This window comes from Leptonychotes weddellii, chromosome 16, assembly GCF_054177405.1.
Source record: "Leptonychotes weddellii isolate Sample4059 chromosome 16, ASM5417740v2, whole genome shotgun sequence".
Taxonomy (NCBI): domain Eukaryota; kingdom Metazoa; phylum Chordata; class Mammalia; order Carnivora; family Phocidae; genus Leptonychotes; species Leptonychotes weddellii.
Window position 1 is genome coordinate 171879 of NC_138384.1, and position 25062 is coordinate 196940.

Sequence of the window (25062 nt, forward strand, 5' to 3'; positions counted from 1 at the left end):
TCAGGGCAGACAGTCGCTGAGGTTATGTGATGTTTGATAGGCAAACCTCTCAGAAAGCACTCTCGAGAGCTGTGCTAAGAAGAATACACTTCGGGGATTTGTCATTTTAAGATATGTCCCCCCCAAAAAATTAATTGATTAAAAGAATATATCGAGGCGCCTGGGTGGCTCCGTCGGTTAAGTGTCTGACTCTTGATCTCAGCTCAGGTCTCAATCTCAGGGTTGTGAGTTCAAGCCCCACGCTGGGCGTGGAGCCTACTTAAAATAAAAAAGAATATATACATGTCCTCCAATTAATTGACATCCCTTCAAGAAGTGAGCCTTCCTCTCTGCTGGCCGCCCGAGTTGCGTGGGGGCTCGCATGCACTCAAGACTCCGTTCCACCCATATCCCACCGCCGTGGCCGAGGAAGGCCCTGCTGCTGGTGGTGTACGGACATTAATACGGCTTCACAGGAGGGGCTGGGCCCGCCTCATCCACGATGGCCTAGCACGTGGGATTCACAAAGCTGCAACGCCTTAGACAAGTGCCAAACCCGTCTCTGTGCGTTTGCACCAACTGTGATGAGCCTGTGCGTGTCAAGCTGGTGGAGTGCTTTGTGCTGAGCACCAAGTCAACCTAATTAAGGTTGATGACAAGGAGAAACGAGGGGAAGGGATGGGCTCTGTAAAACCGACAGAGAAGAAAACCCCGTCAAGGGCTTGGTTGCAGTTGTGTGGTGGTTAAGGACTACGGGAAAGATCCTGCCAAGGATGCCATCGAGGAATACTTCAAATGCAAGAAATGAATAAGTAAAAAACTTGGTTCTGGTTCTTCACCCCCCCCAAAAAAAGGGCGGGGGCCTTAGTTCTCCTCCCCTGAGAACGTACTTAGTGACCCACTTGTAATGACGAGATTAGGGTGGAAATAACAAGGAGTGACTTCTGACGCTGGCTTCTGCCTTGGTGTCTCTCTCAGACCATGAGCGCTGGGGGAAGCCCGCCACCCTGTCCTGAGGACACCCAGCCCTGGGGAGAGGGCCGCATGTGGAGGCCCCAAGGCCTCCCACCCACAGCCACATGAGGAGCCACATTCCAGTGCAACCTCCGGGGAGGCCTGAGCCAGGCTGCCCAGCTGAGCCACTTCTGGATTCCTGACCTCAGACACTGTGAGATAATAAAAGTTTGTTGTTTACACTTTTAAGTTTTGGGGTAATTTTTAATGCAGTGGTAACACAGGACTTAGTTGGGGAGTATCAGTAGTAATACTACCTTACGTTTATATGGCACTTTTCAAAGTTAACATCTGTTCTCACGTGAGCCTCTTGACAAAACTTCAAGGAAAGGGTGATGTACAACACCCTTGACATGCGGGCTCTTCACCACTGTAATCCCTTTGATAAAATCCTACACTAAGGCTGAGGAAGCCCAGGTGCAGGGGTAAGGGGTGTGGTGGCAAAGTAAAAGTCTTGACCCTATAAAATGCCGTCACATCTCACTGCCTTCAGGCACAGGGCTCCAGTTTCTCACCTGTCTTAACCCTCACCAAGATGGAAGTAAGAACTTCAGATGTCCCCTGTCCCCTTAGGAAGGTCTTGTTCTGGCCAGGGGGCTGCTGTGCCCAGAAGGTGGCAGCAGAAACCAGATGTGGCGGCTCCAGAGCAGACCTAGCGACACCCTCGAGGAGGGGGGAGGGGGCCCTCCTGCTGGGCCTTGTCCTGCGGAGACGTGAGGCTAAGGGCCCAAGAGATGCCGCACCCACTTACTGTGGACAACTAGGCCTCTGTCACTCACCAGCCACAGGTGATGGGTGTCTGGGGCTGCAGAAGCCTCTGGCTGGTCCTCTGCTGAGCCCAGGTCACTGTGTGGTAGGGATCTGGGGTCAGGCTGGGCCTGGACGCTCACCGGGAAGGGACCTGGAGTAAGAGCACAGAAGCCCTGTCCGGACAACCTGGCAGAAACTGGTGTGGGAGGGCTGTGCCTGGGGGTGAGGGAGACAGCTGGCCTGGCAGTAGGGGTCTCGGGGGGCGTCATCAAGCACAAGGACACATAGAGAGCATGTGAACCACACCGGGGGCATGTCAGTGCAGCAGGCCCAAGGGACCCCTATAGGGGCCCCATATCCGATCCCTGTTAACGAGCCAACGTTAGGAGTCCCATGGCAGCCAACAGGGAAAGCAGGTAGCACGAGTCCTGCGGGAAGCCTGCCTCCCCCATTAGTGCTGCTCACTGCTCTAAACGCAGACAGGGATGGAGGAGAAAGGCAGATTCACCTCCACCATGGGGTCCCTGAGACTTGAGGGGAGACGGTGAGGTATGGAATTGGCCTGGCCTGGCCTGGACCTCTTCACTCCAGGAAGTGAATCAGCTACCAAATGGCACCACCCTGAGAGTGGCAAGAGAGCAAGAGGGTGGTTCAAGGTAACCTTGAGAGCAGAGAAGGCGGCCTGGCCATGTCTGTTAGAAGCAGTGAGTGAGGCAGAGGGGACAACCCCATGTCCTGTCAGCACTTTGGGGAGCACAGCCCTTACAACAGTGGGACTGACTATCCCTGTGTGGCCAGTAGGATTGTTTTGACCTCTCTGCTGAACAACAGGGAAAGGAGGTGACGATAAGTCAGGTTCTAGAGTGGTGTGTGCTGCATGGCCCATCTGGTTCATTGCAGACACCTTTTCATTGACAGAAAAAAAAAAAGACTAGAAAGATCTATCAGTCATCTATCCATCCATCCATTTGTCTATCCACCTGCCTATCCATCCATCATCCATCCATCCATCTGCCCATCATCTATCTATCCACTCACCCATTATCCATCCATCATCCTCCCATTATCCATCCATCACCCATCCATCATCCATGTTTCCATCTATCCTATCATCCATCCATCAATCATCCACCCATTTGCCCATAATCCATCCATCTATCCTTCTATCATCCCTCTATCCATCTTCGATCCGTCATCCATCCATCATCATCCATTATCCATGTCATCCATCCACCCACCTATCTACCCATAATCCATCTATCCATCCATCATCATCCATCCAAATCATGCATCATCCATCTATCCTTCCATTATCTGTCATTTATCCACCCATCATCCATCCATATACATCCATCATCTGTCTATTCATCCTCCATCCATCCAGTTTTCTTTTCATGCACCAATATATTAATAGTAACTATCTCTAGATATTAGAATCATGGGAATGTTTTAAAGTTTTTAAAAAGTGTTTTACAAAAAATGTGGATTACTAATTTTATAAGACAGTTTTCAAGTTAAAAAAGTGGAGAATGCCTGCCTGAGGCAATGAGGTAAGTCTGGGCTTGAACTTTAAACACCTTCTTACAGATAGGAGCTCCCTGTGGCCTCTGAGCGCTGCCTGCTCAGGACGACAGCAGGACCCAAGGCAGGACGTGATGCCCACAGGACAGTGTCACGGGAGAAGGGGGTGAGAGTCCCCACTTGCCTTGCTCCTGGGCGCTTGGCCTCCAAGTGTGCATGCTGCCTGCACGGGGCCGGGATGATTCCAACCCTCCTTGGGGCTGAGTGGCTGGCTGCAGGCTAGAGGCCACTTCACTCCGGAGCTGGATCAGGTCATGCTCTGAGAAAGAGCGGTCCCGCTTCAGTGTCACCTCCCCACATGGAGACTCTTCCTCCTGTGGACACAGCAGACTCAGCCCTGACCACTCTGCCCGCCAACACCAGCACCTCCTGCCTGTCCCTGAACTGGCAGGGGACCGCTGCTGGGCCCACTAAGGCCACCAAGGGTCACCTTTGCTTACTGCCCAGCCTCACTATCCTCTATACAGTGGAAAGAAGTGTCTCAAAAAAACAAACCCTTCCCTGAGGCCTGTGGGAAGTCCTGGAGATGATCGGTCTGGTGTCTGGGGCAGCCCACTGAGATCGCTACCACCCCTGGTTTCCTTGGGCTCAGAGGGCAGTGAGGACATGATGTCCCCATCGAGTGTCCCACTCAGTGTCACAGTGAGACCCACTGGCTTTTCACATCAGCCAGGAGGCTGCTTAGCTTCCCAGCCCCAAGATGATGGAGTACGTACATTCCAGCCCTTTTGTGCTATGGGAAGAGGTGGCCCAAGGCCTCCTCCCTGGTGGGCTCTGACCTCAGATGTGTTCATCTCCTCCATCTCAGCCAAGGTGGGTGCCTTGAGCAGGACCCGGGGCCGTGGGCGCTGCGTGTTGTTCCCGGCATCCGTGATGGACAGGTTGATGCAAGAAGTGGATTTGGTGTCCCCTGAACAGGCATTGAGAATGCAGGGCAGAGAGCCAAACCCTGGTGGAGGCGGGGAGGTGGGGCAGGACAGGAGAGTGAGGGGGTGGGGACAGAGGGGGAGGGAGCAGGGAAGGAGGGAAGGTGGGAAGGGGGGTGTCCCATGCTCACCCCGGCCACCCCAGTGCTCGCCCCCCACCGGGCGCAGCCTCCGCTCCTGCTTGATCTCCTCCAGGATCTTCTCGTGCAGGGTTCTCTGCTTTTGCGGTAAGGGGCGAAGCCTTCTCTCCGAGACCTGGGGGGAGTATGGCAGCTCCAGGAAGGAAAGGCAGTGGGGCTGTGACACAGACATACTGGAGTGGGGAGGAACCCTGGTGACACAGCCAGGCCTATCAGGAGCCGGCACAGCAGGGGGCAGACGGGAGGTGCCCTGTGTGCTCCCGGGGCAGGTCCATCTCAGAATCAACCTCTCAGCCCCCTCCCTCAGTGGAGGTGCCATTCTGCCCTTGAGGAGGGAAGGCCAAGGGGGGGGCCCACATAGCTGGTACCTGTTTCAGTGGAGGCCGGGAGCGGATGAAGTCTAGGATGAGTTCATGGGCATCCTTCTTCACCCGGGGAGGGATGTCTCCATCGACCTGTGGGGTTGGTACGCACACAGTAGCTGGGCTGTGGGAGGACTCGCTCAGCCCTGAGCAGGACCTGGTCCTCATGCCACCCTCATGGGCTGCATGGCGGGCACAAGGGCTGCCGCTGGGACCACCACTAACTTCCCTACATCTCAGATTCTTCGTGTGGGAATGAAGGTCAGGGGCACCCCTGTCACCCAGCTGTCCTAAGAATGAAATGAACTGGGATGCCTGGGTGGCTCAGTCAGTTAAGCGTCTGCCTTCGGCTCAGGTCATGATCCCAGGGTCCTGGGATCGAGTCCCGCAGCGGGCTCCCTGCTCCGCGGGGAGACTGCTTCTCCCTCTGCCTCTGTCTCTCTCTCTGTGTCTCATGAATAAATAAATAAAATCTTTAAAAAAAAAAAAAAAGAATGAAATGAACTCCACATTTAAAATTTGCAGAGTGAAGCCAGAACACAGCAAGAGTTATGTGAGCATAAAATGGGACAATCCCATCATCTCAGCTGCTGCTGCTGGTCCTCCAGAATCCTCCACTCGTCCCTTCTCCCTGTCCTTGTCACACCGTATCCCCAACATCCCACTGTGTCCCACCGTGTCCCTAATGTCACACTGTGTCCCTGTCCTTGTCACACCATGTCCCCATCATGCTGTGTCCCCGATGTCATGCCATGTCCCCAACATCACGCCGTGTCCCCGACGTCACATTGTGTCCCACCGTGTCCCTGGCATCAGTGTCCCTGTCCTGTCACACCATGTCCCCAGCATCACATCGTGCCACATCGTGTCCCCAGTGTCACACTGTGTCCCCATCACCCCATGCCCCACACTGTCCCTGATGTCACACTGTGTTCCTGTCCTTGTCACACCATGCCTGACATCATGCTGTGTCCCTGTCCTTGTCACACCGTGTCCCTGACATCACACCGTTATACCATGTCCCTGATGTCACACTGTCAGTGTCCCCAACGTCACAGTGTCCCTGTCCTTGTCAGTGTCCCCGACGTCACACCGTGTCCCTGATGTCACACCGTGTCCCTGACGTCATGCTGTGTCCCTGTCCTTGTCACACTGTGTCCCTGTCCTTGTTGCACCGTGTCCCCATCAGACCATATCCCCGTCACGCTGTCCCTGATGTCACGCTGTGTCCCTGTCCTTGTCACACCATGTCCCAGATGTCACACTGTGTCACACCGGGTCCCTGATATCACACTGTGTCCCCGACATCACACCCTGTCACACCGTGTCCCCGACGTCACACCGTGTCAGGTGTGAGCCAGGTGAGTCAGGGCCACATCTGCCCATGCACATCTGAATACCCAGCTCAGAAGCCAGCACACAGAGCAGGGGCTCCAGAGCCACCGGTGGGCAGAAGGCTCGGGGGTAGGCTCCTCTCCCCCACCAGCTCACCATGACCTTGCGTAGTTTGTAGTTCCTGGCGCGGATGTCCTGCATCAGCATCTCGAAGGGGGTGAGCTGGAACTCAGTGGGCAAGGGGTTGAATTCCTGCTCCTGCACCTTCTTGAGCTTCACTCCATGGCGGAGCTCCCTCATGAGTTGCACCCAGAGTCGGGCCTGGGCCCCCGAGAAGACGAAAATGGCCCTTAGACCCAGCAGGGCTCCCAGAGGCCTGGCACAGACCCCAGGTGGGGGTGCCGAGCCCTGTGTCCCAGGGCTGGAGGAGAGCCATAGCTTACCCAGTCCGTGTGTCCCAGGTTGTCAAGCTCTGCCAGGGGCTTCTCTGCCTGCAGCTCATCCTCCCGAAGCTTCTGCAGCATCTGTTAGTCCAGGAGAAGGTGAAAGAGTGGTCGCCATGGGGATATGGGCCCTACCGGTCTGTCCATCTGGTGACAGTCCCTTAACACGTGGGCTAGTATTCCACCAGCTAAAAAAGGGATGAGTGGGCATTTTTGGCCAAGGCTTTGGGTTCAGAAAGATCGAGAGAAACAAAGCCGTTAGCTGTGGAACCACGTGGGACACTTGGTGTCCCATCAGCTATCTCTGGAAGCTCCTCCTGGGCAAGGGCAGAAGTGAGAACATAACACCCACCTAGCACCCACATAGAACTTCTGGTTTTCTCTCTTCTCTTGGCTGATCCACACGGCCCAGAGAGCAATGTGTCCTTCAGAGGGAGCAGATGCAGGGGAAACCCTGCTTTCTGTCATCTGTGAAGAGCTCCCAGTCTTCCTTCAGATCTAGCTCTCAGGGCGCTTCCTCAGGAACACCTTAGCCTCTTTGCCCAGGCAACATGCACACCCTGCTCTTGGAAAACCCATGGCTGCTTCTTGACACATGATCCCCACTGGAGTTTTATGGTTATCTGCTTCTTTGAGTGTTGTCTGGACCACTGGCTCCAGAGGCCAGAACCACATTTATGTTTCTGTTTTCTGACCTTAGTATTCCTGGTTCGTAGCACAACATTACAGATGCTAGGTTGTAAACAGTGGTTGGATAAATGAATAAATGGACGGATGCATGGGTGGGTGGGTGAGTGGATGGAGGAATGGTGGATGGATGGGTGGATGAAGGAATGGTGGATGGATGGGTGGATGGAGGAATGGTAGATGGGTGGATGGGTGGGTGGGTGGATGGATGGGTGGATGGAGGAATGGTGGATGGATGGGTGGATGGAGGAATGGTAGATGGGTGGATGGATGGGTGGATGGAGGAATGGTGGATGGATGGGTGGATGGATGGATGGAGGAATGGTGGATGGATGGATGGGTGGGTGGATGGTTGGGTGGATGGATGGATGGGTGGATGCAGGAATGGTGGATGGATGGGTGGATGGAGGAATGGTGGATGGATGGGTGGATAGGAGAATGGATGAGTAGACAGATGGGTAATAGGAGGAGTCACTCAGCAAGTCCTGGGAAAGAGACACAGGTTCGTATTTTATCAAGTAGAGAAAATGCCACCATCACGGTGAGGGCCAAAGAAGAACATGAAGGATTGTTAGGTACTGTTCTTTGCTGAGAATCTGGGAAGAAGCTGCTAGATTAACTGCCTTCATTGTCCTGGATCTTGGCAGCAGCTGGAGACTCTGTTCCCACCAACTCTCCTACCCTGGAGAAGCATCGAACCTTTAGCACACAGCTCCCACCTCACTGCCCCCGCCCCACCCACTAAGACAGAACCGGTTACCCTGGCTTTCATCCCAAGCTACCTGCTAAACTGCTTTGGGACGCTCTAGAAAATGCTGTCAAGTCTCAGAGTAGCACATGGTGTGTGATCTGGCTGATTCTAAAAATAGACCTGTGTGTGATCTGGCAGTTCCTGTGGGCAAAGGGCATGAAGGGTGGGTCTCCCATCCCTCCTGGACTTTCTATACCTGTCCCTGAACAGGGTGTTTCTTCCTAAAATGCCAGCCCAGATGTGTCCCACCAACAGACACTCTTCTTTCTCCCCATCACTACCAATTCCCTGAACGTCTCTTGGGTCAATTACTTGGAAGTCTAGAGTTGTTTGCTCCTGCTAAAGAAAGTGCTTCCATTGTCCGCATAAGGAACTGATCTTAGCAACAGAACAGATGACTTCAGAGCAAGAAAAACAGAAGCATTAAGACCATCCACCAATTAGAACATCAGAAGAACATCTCTAAGATGTCAAGGAGGGGTGGGGTTTGAGGGGGCAGGGGGGCAGGGAGTGGGCAGAGGAACCACCCACCCTTGGGCTATCAGCTGGGCTGCAGGTAAGGGCCCAGTGGCTCAGGCAGTGTCGCCAACTTGCCCTGAGCTGGGACCCCGGCCCCGTCAATCAGAGCAATCCTGAGAATCTCCTCAGGCCCACGAGTTCAGGGAAGCTGGTCCAGGGATGAGCATCAGTCCATTCCAAACAACACCTTCTGCCATTTAAGCAAGAGTGGGTGGAGCAAATTCCCCTGCCCTCTACGAAGTCTGCATTCTCTCATCTGTGACTGCTGATGGGAGGCAGGAGTCCCTGTGCCCAGACCCCTGCTTCAAGGAAGTGTGCCAGTTCCCTCCAAGGGAGGAGATGGGAGAGTTGAAGGAAGATAGTCAGCTAGTAATTCTGGGACCACCCAGGGAGACACCAGCTCTGCCTGGACTAGCTTTGACTTGGGGCAAGCGACAGCTTTCAGAGCCTCTATTTGCTTAGCTGTAAAAAGAGTGGTGGAGGGCCACCGGCACTGAATTTCCTACCTCCCCAAAAGTCCAAGCACAGTGAGTACACGCGTGCACGGAACTACTGCAAGTGGATTCCAGAAGGAACCAGCACGGGGAGAGGACAGCCAGGCCTCACTGGACACATAAACATGAGGATCTGGGAGGCTACAGGAAGGAGGTCCTGGGGCCAAGAGGCTGAGAGACGGTTACTTAATGTCTCTGAACCATAGCTCGTTCCTGTGCAAAATCCAGCTTAGGGTCAAGGGAAAACTGGCAAAGCATCTGAGATGGAGCTGCCCTGAGTGCAGACAGCAAGGCAGGCCATTCAGAGTCCTGAGCTGAGGATTTCCACTTCCTATTGGAGAGACAGAGGGACCAACGCATGGGGAGGTGGGAGGTACGGGGCAGGAAAGACGGCCAGGAAGGTATCTTGGGGGCCTCTTCCCCTTCCCCTGTGATCCCTCCCACTTGCTTACCACCTGGGCTTACCACCCCCTCATGCCCTGCTCCGCCCCGGCCCACCTCTCCCTTCCTTGGCTTCCAGGAAGCCCGTTCCACGTCCTCGGCCCCTCCTTGACACATCCTCGCCTGCTCACCTCCTTGGCCTCACGGACCCTGACGAGGAAGGCCCGCAGCTCCAGTGTCTCCACGAAGAGCGCCCGGCACACGGCCTGGTAGTGGGCCTGCGCGCCCCGGGGGTCGGTCAGGCGGGCCGCGCAGAGCCGCATGGCCTGGGCAAAGGTGCGCACAGCGCGAGGGCCGCCCTCGGCCTCCTCTTCCTCCTCCGGGCCCCCATAGCCCTCATCGGCAGCCCCACAGCTGCTGTCCTCACAGTCATTGTTGGCCATGAGGTCGATGAGCCGCTCCAGCTGCGGGCTGAGCTCTCTCTCCTCGCTGTCGTCCAGACCCCAGTCCAGCGCACGGTAAATGGCAAAGCCCAGTGACTGCACCATCTGCAGGACAGGGGCCCAGAGTGTCATGGGGAAGGGGAGAAAGGGGGCAACCTGCAAAGGACCCAGCCAGGAGAGGAACAGCCGCCCCATGAATTACAAGACAACCTCCCCGAGATGAGAGCAAGCTGCCCATCCAGAGGGCGTATATTGTGAGCCAACCAAACATGTCACGGAACGGTCAAGATGCTTTCCAAACAGCACAGCCACCATGGAAAACAGTTCCTATTGGAACTGTTTTGGAAACTATTGGAACCGTGGAAAACTTCCTGGCAAGTTCCTATGGTCAAACATGCTTTCACCACGTGAAGAGAGGGCAACTCCTCTCCCGAGTATCTAACCAACAAAAAAGAAAGACATACAACCGCACAGGACTTGACCTGGAATGCCCATAGTGCCCAAACCTGGAATGTCCAAATGTCTTCAACTGGTAGATGATAAACAAAGGGGACCCATCCTTACCGTGGGATACCAGGCAGCAAGGCAAAGGGTCAAACTCATGCACTCCTCTTACACACACAGTGAACACAGAGCAACGAAGCCAAAGTGCATGTTTCTGTTTATCTAAAACTCTCGGCAAGACAAAGCTAATCTACAGCCATAAAAAGAAGGTCAGTGGGTAAAAGCTAGGGGTTGAGGCAGAGATTGGAAGGAGCACAGGAGCTCACTGAATATAAAGCGTATCCCAATAAATGTGATTTAAAAAGACAGACAACCGAATTAAACGTTAGCTTTTAATGTCATGTAAGAGCGTATTTTAAATCAGAGGAGAAAGACTAGCATGTTGCAATCGTTAACTACATAGGATAGAGTGCAGACGCCTGAACTCCTAAGAAATGACATCCTCTCCCTTAAAAATATTTTAAACTCCATGTAAATTTCAACATATGTAAATTTAACCTGAAAAAGAAAAAGGAGTGGCACCTGAGTGGGGGCGGGGAGTGGGTGGGGTCCCCAGGGTCACAGTGGCTGATGGAGCCCAGCCAGGCACGGGGCCTACAATGCTGTCATTTACTTTACCTATGCTTGAAATTCTCCATGAGCACTTCTTTTAAAAGCGTATTAGCTTATTAAAAATCCGAGTTTTGCAATACAGAGACCTCTTAACTCAGCATTTCTCAACTTTAGTTGGCAGAGAACCCTATTTTCATGGACTGCCATTAACAACTGGGGAGCCCGCGTTCTCCAGAGGACGTCTGCGAAATACCGCCGCTCCGCTCGTGTATCTGCTTAAGTGCCATCGGCGTCTGACGTGCCCTGCTCGCAGGAATGCAGTCCTGAGAAGGTCAGGAAAGAGCCTCGTGCAGCGAGCAGAGGGGTAAGGACAACCACGTGGACTCTGCTTCTAGCTTGCTTGGCTTTCACATTTCGACATTTCCCCTTTATGCCAACGATACAAAATGACAGTAGCTTTTCTCACGTCATCAACTGCTCTGAGCCCTTTGCCAGTAACTGCAGGACTGCCCAACCCCAGGGCTAACCTCTGGATTCCAGGCAGAGGAGGAGGCAAAGCCGAAGGTCACCAGACTACAGCTGCCAGCCGGCAGGGCCGACTCAGGACCTGGGTCCGCCCACAGCCTACGCTCTAAGCCGTGTGCCGAGGTGGGAGGCCACTTCGTGGAGGATGGAGCCACACCCTCACTTTCCACCCCCAAGTCCGCCTGGCCTGGGGGATGGGGCAAGCCCCTGGTCTCTCTCCTCATTTCCTACAGCGGCAGCCCAGGGGGACTAGCCTGAGCAGAGCTGAAGGAGGATACGGAGAAAGTCAGTGCTGGGCAGGGGACAGGCGCAAGACAGCCTTCTCTATCCTGCAGAAACGCCTTACAACACACCCTGAGCCTGGAGGGGGCCAGCGCGGGGAGAGGGGTGGGCCTGGTAAAAAGGGCAAGGCTCTAACAGAGCGAAGTTCCAGCCTGGAGTCAACAAAACCCCAGTCCACCCTTGGAGGCGGTCTTATCTCTGCTTTAGGCAGGCAAGGGTCACAACCCCAAATCATGAGTCAGAGGGCACAGGGCCAAGGCCAGGTGGAGTCCCCTGTGGCAGTGGGATCCCCATCAGGACTACTGGGCTGGCAAGAACCACGGTCCACACAAATTCCCACTGATTCTTCCGTGGCCCAGAGGCAGATGCTAGGAAGGAGATGGTGGGAGAGGCTCGTGCCCACTCTCTAGTCCACAGCCACTGCTGACCCAGGGGCGCTCTGCCCTGGTCTCTCCATGGAGACCACTCTGCCGCATGGGGCAGGGCAGACAAAGGGGCCCAGAAGGCCAGCACATCACAGAGCGGCACCGCAATCCACCCACGCCTCTCCCTCTCACTCCTGGTAGCTGCCTAAGCTAGCTTTCACCGCATTGGTGAAAGGGTTAACTCCAACAGGAGCCTCTTATCTGATGGCTGCTCGGTTAAAAGCTTCTCTGTGCTCCAGCCCAGACATTGGAAACTCCCTGAAAGGCAAAGAGCCCTTGCTTTCCCATCAGGAAAAATCTGGGCAGCCAGCCAGAGTCTCAGAACCTCCAGCCCTACCTGCCCACAGCGTTTCGGGAACCGAACAGGCTCACAGTAGCCCAGTTTGGGGGTCAGCCTGCTAGCTGGAGGGCCTCCGGGAGAAGGGGCTGAGACTGCAGGACGTGGTCAGCGAGGGGCCGGCAGCAAGAATCCGGGTTAGCCCGACAAGTGGCCTCCTACCACAGTTCCTGGGGTGGGGCTCTGGGCACAAGAGTCCAGATTGGACCCCCACAAACAAAGCTCCTTATAAGTACTGTCAGAATTGCTAACAGGCCTCCTTTGGCATGGTAGGTGGTGGACACACGTTCACTTGGGGACTCTTCAGACTCACTGTCTGAAAGGCAGGGGAACGTTCCTGGGCTTTGGGTAAACAAAGTATCCAGAGTACTCTGCCAGCAATGGAAATGAGTCTTGAAAACAAGACTGTTCTTTTTTCCCCCAAAGCAAATTACGGAAACCAATATATGGCAATAGGACCAGCACCCAGCTCTGCACAATCGTAGGCAGGGTGCTGCTGGGAAGGGTACCTTATCACTGACATTAGCGAGAACTGCCGGCATGTGGTACTAAGAAAACGCAGAAAAACTGTGGGATGATTTTATTATTGTTCTTTAATTCCCCACAACAGACACTATGGCCTGTGACCAGCCCACTACCCTTGGCATAACGCTGTGTTTAATAAATAAATACATATTTGCATAAAGCTTTCTTAAAGGCAGTGGAATGATCAACATTAAATTCAGGACAAATTCCCGGGGGGCAGATGGATGGGACAGGGAGACACAGGTCCTACTGGTGAGATTTGAATTGCGGGTGACGTGGGGGCTCGTGGACATCGGTCACCGGCTGGCTCTCCTGTTTGCCCGTCAGCCCCACTCCCTGACTGACGCTTTGCGCCCGGGGGGCCAACCCCACAGACCATGTCACCTTTGCTCCCTCCCTCTGGTCAGTGGGAGGCAACACCAGGAGCTTGGGGGCGGCAGAGGAGAAGGAGGTGGGGAACCATCGCACCCCCCCCGCCCCCGCCTTCAGCTCTCCAAGGCCTGCCAGGTTCTGCACACCCCGGTGGGCTCTCTGTCCTCACCTGCCCACTCTCTTCATCACGTCCTTTCAACTAAGCCCTTTGACTATGTTATCTGTGTCCTAACTCGTGGAAACAATGGTGTAACTTTATATGCTTTTTAATTGACATGAATGACACATACTAGTTTTAATGTGTATCAAGTAAACTTAAAAATTATTTTAAAGGTACCTGGGCTTCTGAGCTGGTTGGTGACAACACCATCGTTGTGGACTCTGCAAGAGGAGATAACAGGCAGTCAAGACATACCTCAGCAGCCCCAGGCCCTGGCAAATAGGGCCACCCATCTACCTCCCCTCTCAGGAACACACAGCGTATCCCCCAAAGGCTCCAGTGGAACACCAGAAAGCTTAGACAGGTCGACCTGCCAGTCACTTGGATGGACATCCAGGTGCATTGCCAGGAGACTGATGCAGCACCTGCCCACACCCCACACAGCAGTCACACCCCACAGTGACCACTCGGGGGGTCCCCTGGGGAAGCATGGTTGGTGCTAGAGTAAAGAGGGAATAAGGAACGAGCAGGTCAGTTAAGTCTTGTCTGCAGGAAAGCCCTCATGGTCTATAATTCACAGCCTGAAGCCACGTGCCCCCAAATCACAGCAGAGTCAAATGAGAAACCCAGGCTCAAAGGCAACCACAGAATCTGCTCTGGAGTTCCCAAGAGCTGAGCTGGGAAAGTCAGCATCTGGCCACCACCTGTAGATTCGGACATCTGCCCCCAGACTGCCAGAGCCTCCATCAGAGAATCAGAGTCTCTGGGTTGAAGCCCAGGTGCTAAATTAGGTACGAGGCATTTTATTATGTTTGTTGGTAAACATGGCACTGAATTAACATGTTTATAAGTGCTCACTCGTTGTAACCCATATACAACCCAGAAGGTAGGTGGTTTTGCTACCCGTTTCACAGACGAAGAAACAGGTATCACAGCTAGTAAGTGGTGGTGCCAGGTGAGGCCAGGCCAAGGGACCCTACAATCTGCTCCAGCTGCTCCCCACACCACCCCCCAGGTCTGCCAAGCTGCCAGGCTGCAGGAGACACAGGAAACCCACTATTGCCAACCCTTCCTTGAATTAAGCATGCAGCTAGGACCTCTGCTAGGGGGTGAACTTGACTTGCCTTAACTTCTTTTTGGAAGGAGGTAGGTATAAAAAAAACAGAAAACATGACATCTCTGCTAAGTGAACCTGCTAACTCTGCAAATATTTCCAAAATGCCATTAAGAGCTAGGGAGATTGCCAAAGATAAAGGGCGTTTGTGTTGGGCTGATCCATTAAAATAATGGAAAACAATCCACTCCCAACATCAGTGAAGCTGAAAGGGGGCAGCAAGTGGTAGCCTGTGGCCCGTGTTCAATCAAAGTTTGCAGCGGATGGATCGAGGCAACGGGAAGAAGAAACCAGACTCAGAACAAAGGTGCTCCCTGGAAGCGGCCAGTGTCCTGAGTTATCCTGAGGACCGAGAAGCCAGCCTGCAGTGCCCTTTATCGACTGAGCACCGTGCAGTGCTCTGGTCAGGGCAAAGCCTGCTGGCTGGAATCACGTTAATGCCTATGTCCCTGGTTTAAATAGTCCATATGTTAACAAAAATAAGTGTTCATTAATCTAACTGTATTTTAAGTTGCAAGGGCTTGGGGAGTCTTTGGGTTTTGAGGAGCAAGCTGCCCCTTGTGGGCAGAAACTGTGCCCAGCTCTTTGCTACAAAACTAACAAATGACTTATTATGGGTTCAACCTACAGTCACCTCATGCAAGTGGTTACTGATGACTCCCTCTTTGTAGACAAGGAAACTGAGGCTCTGGCAGGTGGAGAAAATAACACAAAACCACACAGCCCATCAGTGACGGAGCCGGGGCCCCCAGCAAGCCCGCTGACCCACCCAGAGCCTCCCGGCTTAACTTCCTGCAGCTACAGTAACCTGCTTGCCAGGGGCGGGGTGTCCCAGAGCATTGTGCAAACTACCTTCTGTGTACTTAAAAAACTGTCTTGGAGCGAAAGCAGAGAGACCCAGACAGAAGCGGATGGAGGCAGTTTGGACAGAAGCATTCTCACTAGGCCATCAGGTCACATTGAGGTGGGGCTGCAACCAGGACACCCGGTCTCCGGGATGCTGCCCCTCCACGGGGGGCTTCTCTCTGCCTGCAAGGAAGAACATCCTCGCCAGGATGTACTGGGAAAGAAAAGTCACTGTGATGTCTTGTGCATAAGATAACAAATGAGGAGAAATCAAGATGCTAGGAAGTTTCCTTGGAAATGATCCTGTGTCCTGGTAGTAAAAGATCAAAGATGATCTGGAGGACCTTGCAGGCCGGAGCTCCCGCAGGAAGTGCTTCTCCCTGCCCAGCAGGTGGGGAGGGTGGTAGGCGGAGAGCTCTCGGACAGCCTCACCCCTCTGTGCCTGGGTGGGGAGCACAGAGAAGGAGGAGTGTAGTTCAGATCCCTACCTGCCTGTGGTCATGACCTTGAGGGTCTTGCGTCTCTGGCCTCCTTTTCTCACCCACAGATGGAGATTATGCCCGCCTCAGCTAACCACCTCAAAGGACAAGTGAGGGAGCGGATGCAGACACTTCTTAGGGCACGGTATCCTGTGAGGATGTGGACAGCCGTGATCACCATGATGACGACGGCAATGGGGCCACCAGGACCTCCCGACCGTGCTCAGACCACAGGCACTGTGACTCTTTTTAGGCTTGGGGGTCAGGACAGAGAATGGCCATGGAAGAGCCAAGGAGTCCCCTCTTCAGCCTCCCAGAAGGAGACCACACACATGTGGGGGGCACTGGCTACCCTAGGCTCCCCCAGGTTCTTAATTACCAACAAGGAATGCAGACCACAAAGGGTGGGGTCCTGGCTTGAGCCCCGGGGCTCCTGCCTTTCTACATCTCAGGCTGAGTTCTCAGGAACACCCACGTGGCTCAACAGCGGGGTGGACAGACCGAGGCCCTTGCGGGGCCCCCACTCAGTGCTGGCGGGAAATGGCAACAACCCCAAGGAAGGCAACCTGCAACGTCTCTCAAAATGACACCCCTGCTTGTCTTGATTCAGCAGGTCTGCCTAGGTGTGCCCGCATGGCATGACCGCCGAGACCACGCACGGAGGTGCCCTTCCTAACAGTGACCCACCGGACACGCATATACCCACTGAAGTTACGTGCGGACATCCGCACACGGCGCACTGGGCAGCCCCTCGAGGGAGGTGTCCTCTGTAACGAAACAGTCGGAGCTCCCCAGTAAGGGGAGAGCAGAGGGCAGCCCCCCGGCATGCCGGTATACAGAAAACACATACACTAAGCTCCTCCTCGTGTGAGAAGCCTGGCAGGAGACTCCAACTGTTTCCCTCTACACTTTCTGAATCTGGAACATGTAGTATGGCATCAAGAAATCAGCTTACGGGAGAGTGTGAGAGTGAGCAAGCATGCAGCATCCACTGGCCCTCCTTCAGTCCCGGGCACACAGACTTAGAAGCAACGCGATGACTTTCCCAAGCCTCCTTGGAGTCCTCTGACAGAACGGTATCCCCTACCACCCAGGTGACTGTAGAGATTCAACAGACAGGGGCACCCGGCTGGAGCCAGCTCTAGGGCATGCGACGCGTGATCTCAGGTTTGTGAGTTCAAGCCCCATGTTGTAGGGGGCACAGCTGACTTAAAAATAAATTTTTTAGAAAAACCCCAAAACGAAAACCATGTAGTATCTGGCACCTACTAAACGCTTCAATAAATGCTTGTTTCATTGTCAAGAAGCAATTTCAAAACTTAAGTAATGTCTTCGCTCAAGCATCGGTCTCTAGAAAGGAGCCGGTGGCAAACCCAAGCGAAGAGGGAAATGCCTGCTCACAGCTGGGGAGTTGTGTGTGTGTTCAGCAAACAGAGCTCTGTGGGGTGGGGGCCCCCGGTGTGTGTGGCGCGATCCTCCTCCATCTCACTTCCACCCGTCTCCACAGGCTACGGCTGACATCAAGCTGCTTCTCCATAAACTCAGTTGTCACCCACAGGGTGCGGCTTCCTCCCCTGCAAGAGCCTAGGACAACCATGACTCACATCAGTTCCGGGGGGACCCGAGTCGAGGAAATGTGTGTTGGCCAGAGGGCTCCCCTCACTCCAAGCAATCATGCTGTTAACTGTCCACCTTCTCACCAAGCTCTGGCGAGAGAAAGGCCAGTGCTCCTCTCTTCCTCACCCCGTGCCTGTCAGGGTGACCTGGGGGTTATGACCCCACTGACGGTCACCGCCGACAGGGGCAGCCCTGAAAGGGCTGGTGCATTACCTCTGAGGCACTCCCCACCGCGGGGCTAAGGATGGCTCACGTCAAGTTCCCGAGTACTTCTGCCCATGTCACGCAGTCCCCACTGTTGGCCCACAGAGCAGCCAGAGAGGGTGATGAACTTGCTCAAGGTCACCTGGCTGAGATCCAACCCACAGACAGCCTGGCTCTGAAGCCAACACCCAGACCGTGAGTCGTCTCCGTCACTGACCATGCCAGCCACCTGAAGATGGAGTAAGTCCTGGCCCTGGAGGGGTTTCCACCAGGAAGTGGGGGACCCCTTCTTAGGTGTGGTATGGGGAATCCACACACGGCAGCCTGACGGTTCTGGAGTGGGTCCCGGAACAGAAGCATCAGCATCATTGGGAACTTGGCAGAAATGCAGATTCTCAGGACCACCGCAGACCTGAGCAGAATCAGGTTCATTGCAGGGGACCCAGCAATCCAAGAATCCGTTCAACACGCCCACCAGTGGACTCAAGCGTGAGAACAGCCCCGGTAAAGCATTAGGTGGAGCTCTAGTTCCAGAATCCTCGTTCTGAAGTTGCTGATCGGTGGAATCGGGTGTAGGAACAGGGTCCATTCTACCTGTGTGACTCTTCCGCTCCATGACGGGCAGAACGGTGACCCCCGGCCTGTTCTAATCCAGGACCTGTGGATGCATCATGCTACACTGCATGCAAGGGGACCTGGGGTAGCACATGGAAGTGAAGTTGCTAATAGCCGACCTTAAGGCAAAGAGGTTATCCTGCATCTCTGACCTCTCCAGGTGTAACAGAACACATGTGCGTTGTTTTGAGCAGGCAATTTGTGTAACCTGCTCACGGCAGCCACAGGAAGCTCTTACACCCTGTAAACTGCTGTGCCTTGTGTCCTCGAGTAGACCAGACACTGAACAGGTGGGGATTCCAGGCAGGCTCTCTCCTCGACTGGGTCCTCACTGGAGGCCGAACTCCCTCTGAGGAGTCGACCAGGATCAGAGTGAAACCCTAGCACCTTCCTGCAGCTGATACTCACTGGCATGTTTGTTGAAACAGCCACACCCCAAGACCATACCAACCACGGTCACAATGCTTCCTTTGTGGGAGCCACTCAAGTGCTTCCGACCCCACAGGTCACCCTCTGGTGCCCAATTAAAAAGACAGCAGACAGAGAACCTCTTCTTTGTGAAGACCTCAGTGGTGGGGGCTGGGGTGGGGGTGACCAGGGCCCTGAAGGTGGCAGAGACGGCGGGGCTGCATCCCTCATGAGCCAGTCTCGAGGGTACACAGGGACCCTGAGGACACCTTCTCCACTGTTGCAGCCTCCCCCAAAGGCACAGGGCAGAACCTGCAAACAGCCGGGTGGGCATCGGGCCGCGGGCTGTACAGGCCAAGCTTATCCCGGTCATCGGTGACAGCCAATGCGTCACCGGCACTCAAAGACGTCCGGATAGAGAACACGGCTGTGAGATAATCTCTGTTCAGAGGTGAGAGGAAATCGGGAATGCTATCTACAAACACCTGGCTCACACAGTCACACCCACACGCAGAGGCCGGAACCTCACCATGCCCACTTGCCTCTGCCCCACCCAGGGCCACGGGAGTGTGTGGGTGTTTCCGTGCATGAGGTTTTACATCATCGAGAAATGTGCATGGGGACCCTGGCCAAGCGCACTCTGCAGGGCTCGCTCCCGTTCCTCACGCGGGAGCCTAGAATTCTGTGACTGTGCATTCACGTGAATCTGGAGGTGCTGCTTCCTACGGCGGGTCCGGCTGAGGTGCATACAGGAGGGGACAACTGCTGCACTTCCATGGCCCCAAGAGCTCCCCCATGCCAGGTAGGTCCCAAGGCTTAACACAGCCTAGGGGGTAGGTGCTTTTATCCTCCCATTTCACAGAAAAGAGTCACAAGTCACTTCCCAAGGCCGGGCTGAGGGTGGGGACAGGGCTGGAGCCCAGCTGAGTCCACACTTGCAGCCCTGCCCCCACCTCTGCACCAGGTGCGGGATGCTTGCTTTGGGAACCTCAGTTTTCTCATCTGTGCAATGAGGATCCTAACAGTGTTGCAAGACATAAGCAAGAGTGGGCCCAGCCCTGCCCAGCACATTCCTGCAAGAGCCCAAAAAGGTCAGCTGCTGTCTCCCTAGATTGTAAAGTCCCTGGGTGGCTTGGCTTCATCTCCACACTACGTCTTGACTGGGTGACCCTCACAAGGTGCAACAAAAAGCAAAAAGAGCCCCAGAACGCCAAGGATCCCCATGTGACGGCAAGGATGGGTAGCACCAGCAGCGCTGGGGAGGAGTCAAGAAGCCAGAACAAAAACCACATGGGCGGGACCTGATGGAAAGAAAATGTTTCAACCAGAAATATTCTGTGAGGAGGTCTGCCAGGAGGGAAATATTCTCTGCTCCAGAAGCAGGATTTCATCTTTCCAACCAGCTCTCACTTCTGCCCAGCCTGTCAGGGGACACCATCCCTGCACGTTCACCTGTGTGGAGAGCCATTTAAAAACACAGGCAAGCTAAAAACAGTCCCCAGTCACTCAGAAGGGGACCTCCCCATGAGGCCCACCAAGTCCAGATGAACCCCTGGAGCCCACAGGACTAGCAGGGCCTCCCAGAGCACCAGTGGCCCAGAGCCATTCCTGGTGGCCGTGGACCCCACCTCAGCTCCTGGGAGAAGGCACGCTGGGCCAGGAGACCTGAAAGAACATCTCCAGCGGGGGACAGGCAGCCCATGTGCATGCGTGGGGTACCTCAGAGAGACCACCAGAGGCAGGGGCACCGTGCACGCGCACGTGTGTGTGTGTGTGAGCAGGTGTGTGTTGTGTGCCTGTAGGTCTGTGCGGGCATCCACGTGTGTATTGTGTGAGTCTGTGCACACACACACACTTCCTGGGCCCGGGGCTCTGTCCTGATGCTCCTTCACTAGTCCCCACCTGTCCCCGGGCATGTGCTCCCATCACTGCAGTCTAGGGAGGAGGAACGGGCCACTGGTGAGATGCCAAAGCCCTCTCCTGAGCACTGCTGTTTCTCCAGCTACTGAGCTGAGGTGAGAAAGAATTCTGGGCCCCATGGAGCTCATGACACAGGATGACACCATCCAATACAGGACGGACTATATTAATCATTTCTGTGTCTGAAACTCAGGGCTGAAAATGAGTGGAGTCTGTGCAGCGGTGGGCCGCTTAAAGAGCCTTACCCTGCTTACAGGTGCCAGGGCTTTGGGGGTCATGGGGGCAGCTGGCCTCTGAACTCCATGCAGAAGAAGGAGCAGGAAGGGGCTGGAGGGACAGGGAGGGCCTGGTCGGCAGATCACATGAGGCACCCAAGCTGAAGAGCAGGGCCTGTGAAAAGTTGTAGCATCAAGACTTACAAAGAAAAAAATCAGAAAAGTAGGGCAGTGTGTGAATTAGCATAAGCAGAATGGGCAAGGTGGGAGGTGATGAGCTCACCCCCATCTCAGACACATCTTTGTCAACACTCATGCCTAGACTTTGCCTGTCCGTGGGGGTTTTCTTGAAATGCTTCATCAGCAGTCGTAGGCCAGAAAGGCAGGTGGTCTTTCCATCAAGGGGACAGCCAAACACTGCATTGGGGAGCAGTCATTCTCCTGGGGTGAACTGCCCAGGAGGGCATCAAGGGGACAAATGCCACTGAAAGCATCCCAGGGTCACTCGATCACTGACCCAGCTGCGTTCAGGGAATTAGCTTCGCCTCAGGGAACAGCTGGGCACAGGCATTCACTGTGATGTCCAACTGAGTTTCTCTCCTAATTAAAAAAAAAAAAAAGTAACCCTGTCCCCATCAAGAGGTTTTAATAATGGCCTCTTAAAAATAACTTCACAGGGCGCCTGGGTGGCTCAGTTGGTTGAGCGACTGCCTCCGGCTCAGGTCATGATCCTGGAGTCCCTGGATGGAGTCCCGCATCGGGCTTCCTGCTCGGCAGGGAGTCTGCTTCGTCCTCTGACCCTATCCCTTCTCAGGTGTTCTCTCTCTCTCATTCTCTCTCTCTCAAATAAATAAATAAAATCTTTAAAAAAAAAATAACTTCACATTTTAACACATTTTCTCCACTTAAAAAACAGGTGGGGGGCTTCCAGCAACTACAAAGTCTTCAGACTAAAGGTTAGGACTTTTTCCCCACTTAGCTGGAAAAGGGGAGAGGTACCACACCTTGTATGCTACGATATTAATCATTCCCCCAAAGGTGGCTTAGTTTTGTTGATTTCTTTAAAGTTATTTTATTTTACTTTAAAGATTTTATTTATTTATTTGACAGGAAGAGACAGTGAGAGAGGGAACAGAAGCAGGGGGAGTGGGAGAGGGAGAAGCAGGCCCCCCGCTGAGCAGGGAGCCCCACGTGGGGCTCGATCCCAGGACCCTGGGATCATGACCTGAGCCAAAGGCAAATGCTTAATGACTGAGCCACCCAGGCGCCCCTCTTTAAAGTTATTTTAAACATTTATTTAATGCTAGATTTACCAGAACTTTGTACTGAGGGCCCACGTGAGGCAATGTTAATGATCCAGATTTTCCTGATTGCTATTCACAGCAAGAAATAAACACATACCCTTCATGAATTCACCACTCATTTAAGTCCCAGAGAAATGCTGGGTTAGCCGCAGCTGAGAGACTAAAGTTTCAGCTGACTCATGAAAGCTTGACAGCTTAAGTTCAGCGTAATCTATTTTTCTTAGTCTTTATTTTTTTAAGTAGGCTCCACGCCCTGCATGGAACCCAAATGAGAAGCTTGAACTCAGAACCCTGAGATCAAGACCTGAGCTGAGATCAAGAGTCACCTCACCCACTGAGCCACCCAGGCGCCCTATTTTTCTTAATCTTTAGAGAGGCAGCAAGTCATAAACCTCTTCCACCTTTATGAGACATGTTTATGAACAGAAACCAAAGATCGTATTCAATGAAAAATGGAATTGGGCTCCCTCGTGTCCTGGACGAGTAAGTCCCCTAGAATGGCCACGTGTGAGCTTTAAACCCCAGCCTGGATTCCCAACTGGGCTGTGGGCATGCAGGCAGGAGAAGGAGGAAATAGGAGTCCAATCCCTGGGGACTGGAGAGAACCTGGTGACCACCAACATGAAGGATAGTCGTCAAGGTGCATTTTGGAGAGTACCAATAAGGTGTGACTCCCCCACAGTTAGAGTGACGCAGGGGCCCTTAGTTCTAACCAGCTATCACTCTGTGCCTCAATTTTCCCATCTTTAAAATCAGAGGGTCTGACCAGGCAGGCCCCTACAGTCCTATCCCATTCCGTGGTGCAAGGAGCCAGGTCCTGGGTCACATTGTTATCTCCAGGGATGGGGATGGACACAGGGAGGAGAAAAGCTCTTTGTGAACATGCAGCATCTAGGCCCCCCAGGGGAAATACTCTCAGCCCCACCTGTGAAGACCTTGCACACAGCCATCAAGAGTATGAGGCTGGGGGTGCCTGGGTGACTCAGTCGTTAAGCGTCTACCTTCGGCTCAGGTCATCATCCCCGGGGTCCTGGGATCGAGCCCCGCATCGGGCTCCCTGCTCCATGGGAAGCCTGCTTCTCCCTCTCCCACTCCCCCTGCTTGTGTTCCCTCTCTCGCCGTGTCTCTGTCAAATAAATAAATAAAATCTTAAAAAAAAAAAAAAAAGTATGAGGCTGAATCCAAATCCTCTTTCTGTGTGACTCTGGGCAAGCCTGAGCCTCAGCTTAACCGAGTATAAAATGGGAATGATACCATTTAAGTACCAACTCTTATTATTTTCACCTGTCAAATATGTTGGTGCTCTTTGCGTGAAATACAGAAACGTGCAAATGTCCTGTAGCAGAGTTGTAGACAGAGAAAGGAGCTGGTCACAGGGGTGAGAAGCACTCTGTGGAGAAATACAGTGATGGTCCCTGGCGGGTTCAGCAGACCCTCCCTGTCACCACGTCAGCTATGGCTTCCGCGTGCAACTCCGTCCCGCTCCTTCCCTGTCCTCCATGAAGCCGGCCCGTGAGGACCTCTGCAAACCCACGGCTCTCAGGGCTGGAGAAGGCCCAGCTCTCCGCCCAGCTCTCCACCAGCACACATAGCCGGCCTTTGTGCTTCCCCACAGGGTATCAGTTTTTGGGTTAATATCACCAAATGCTCCAGACTAGCACTCCAGCTCTCCAGGAAAGAAAACACTTTTTTTTTTCTCCTAAGAAAGAGCATAAAAATCACTTAAACTCACTATTTTCAGTAGACTTCAGTATCTTTCAAGGGATTAATTGTTCGTTCTTGATGATTAAGAGCAGAAAAACCAAGCAGGCAATCCCCTAAATTTTACACATTCTCCTTACTATTAAACCCAGGCAACTGGGGAATTTGCAGGGATTCCAAGGGAGACACAGCCCCCTCCTCCCACCCGCATTCCCACAAAAAAAAAGCTTCAAGAGGACACTTTTTCCCTTCCAGCCAAAGGCATCTGCAGTTACCAGTGCACCAAGCATTTCTCACCATGAATCACAGAAGACTGAGGGCTACACACCCCCAAAGCAGAAGGAACTAGCCCCAGGTGGGGAGAACTGGATAGAGGAGACAGAGAATTGGGTCTACTGAAGGTACTCAGCCATCAAAAACCAAAATCCTTCTCCCCAGAGGAAAACATGCCCAACTGCAGGCAGCCGACTGACAGCAGCCGGCCGAGACGACGTTGAGATATGGATGGTCAGGGTTAGAAGGGTTCAGGAAAGGGAGGGGGTATCCCAGGCCGGGTGAGAAAGAGAAGGATGGGGAAAAGCATGGGACTTCCCGGTCCAGCAGAGCCAGGGTGTGGAATGGTTGCCGGTTCCAGGAAGGGAGGAGGGTGCAGAATGGGGGCTCCGGGTCCAGCGGAGGGAGGGTGCCGAAGCAGAGGACCGAGGAGAGGAAGGAGAGGAGAGAGAGGAAGGAGAGGAGGGAGAGGAGGGAGAGGAGGGAGAGGAGGGAAGAGGAAGAAAGAGGGAGGAAGAGGAAGGAGAGGAGGGAGAGGAGGGAAGAAGAGGGAAGAGGAAGAAGAGGGAGAGGAGGAACGGGAAGGACGGGAAGGACGGGAGGGTCGCAACCGCCCCCCACCCCCACCCCCGCCGCGGCCCGCGCGCCCGGCCACACCCCCGCGCGTCCGCAGGCCCTCACCCGCGGCGCCGGGCTCCCGCCGCGCGCTGACAGAGCCGTCCCGGCGCAGGAGGATGTCCGCCGTGTCCCGGATGCGCCGCCCGCCGCCCGGCGCGCCCCGCAGCCCGCGGCAGCCCTGGAAGCACACGGCCCACGCCTGCTCCTCGTTGATGGGCTGCTCGTACGCCTTCAGCACCTCCTCCAGGGACAGCTCCCACG

The 25062-nt window shown here is 54.2% G+C and overlaps 1 protein-coding gene across 2 annotated transcripts in view; it reads right to left on the reverse strand.

Moving 5' to 3' along the window:
• SPIRE2 (spire type actin nucleation factor 2) overlaps nucleotides 1–24985 on the reverse strand; it is a 30890-nt gene extending 5905 nt beyond the window's left edge. Inside the window, exons 1-10 of one of the 2 annotated variants that reach the window (XM_081806175.1) lie at nucleotides 24865–24985; nucleotides 13665–13708; nucleotides 9554–9910; nucleotides 6531–6611; nucleotides 6244–6408; nucleotides 4759–4845; nucleotides 4382–4505; nucleotides 4104–4234; nucleotides 3449–3638; nucleotides 1773–1894 (exon numbers count right to left, since the gene is read on the reverse strand). In XM_081806175.1, the coding sequence (XP_081662301.1) occupies nucleotides 1773–1894; nucleotides 3449–3638; nucleotides 4104–4234; nucleotides 4382–4505; nucleotides 4759–4845; nucleotides 6244–6408; nucleotides 6531–6611; nucleotides 9554–9910; nucleotides 13665–13697 (1290 nt within the window). In that variant the 5' untranslated portion in view covers nucleotides 13698–13708; nucleotides 24865–24985. Of the gene's footprint in view, nucleotides 1–1772; nucleotides 1895–3448; nucleotides 3639–4103; nucleotides 4274–4381; nucleotides 4506–4758; nucleotides 4846–6243; nucleotides 6409–6530; nucleotides 6612–9553; nucleotides 9911–13664; nucleotides 13709–24864 lie in introns of both variants that reach the window. The other variant, XM_006746165.3, reaches the window with a different exon arrangement.
• Nucleotides 24986–25062: the final 77 nt, after the last annotated feature.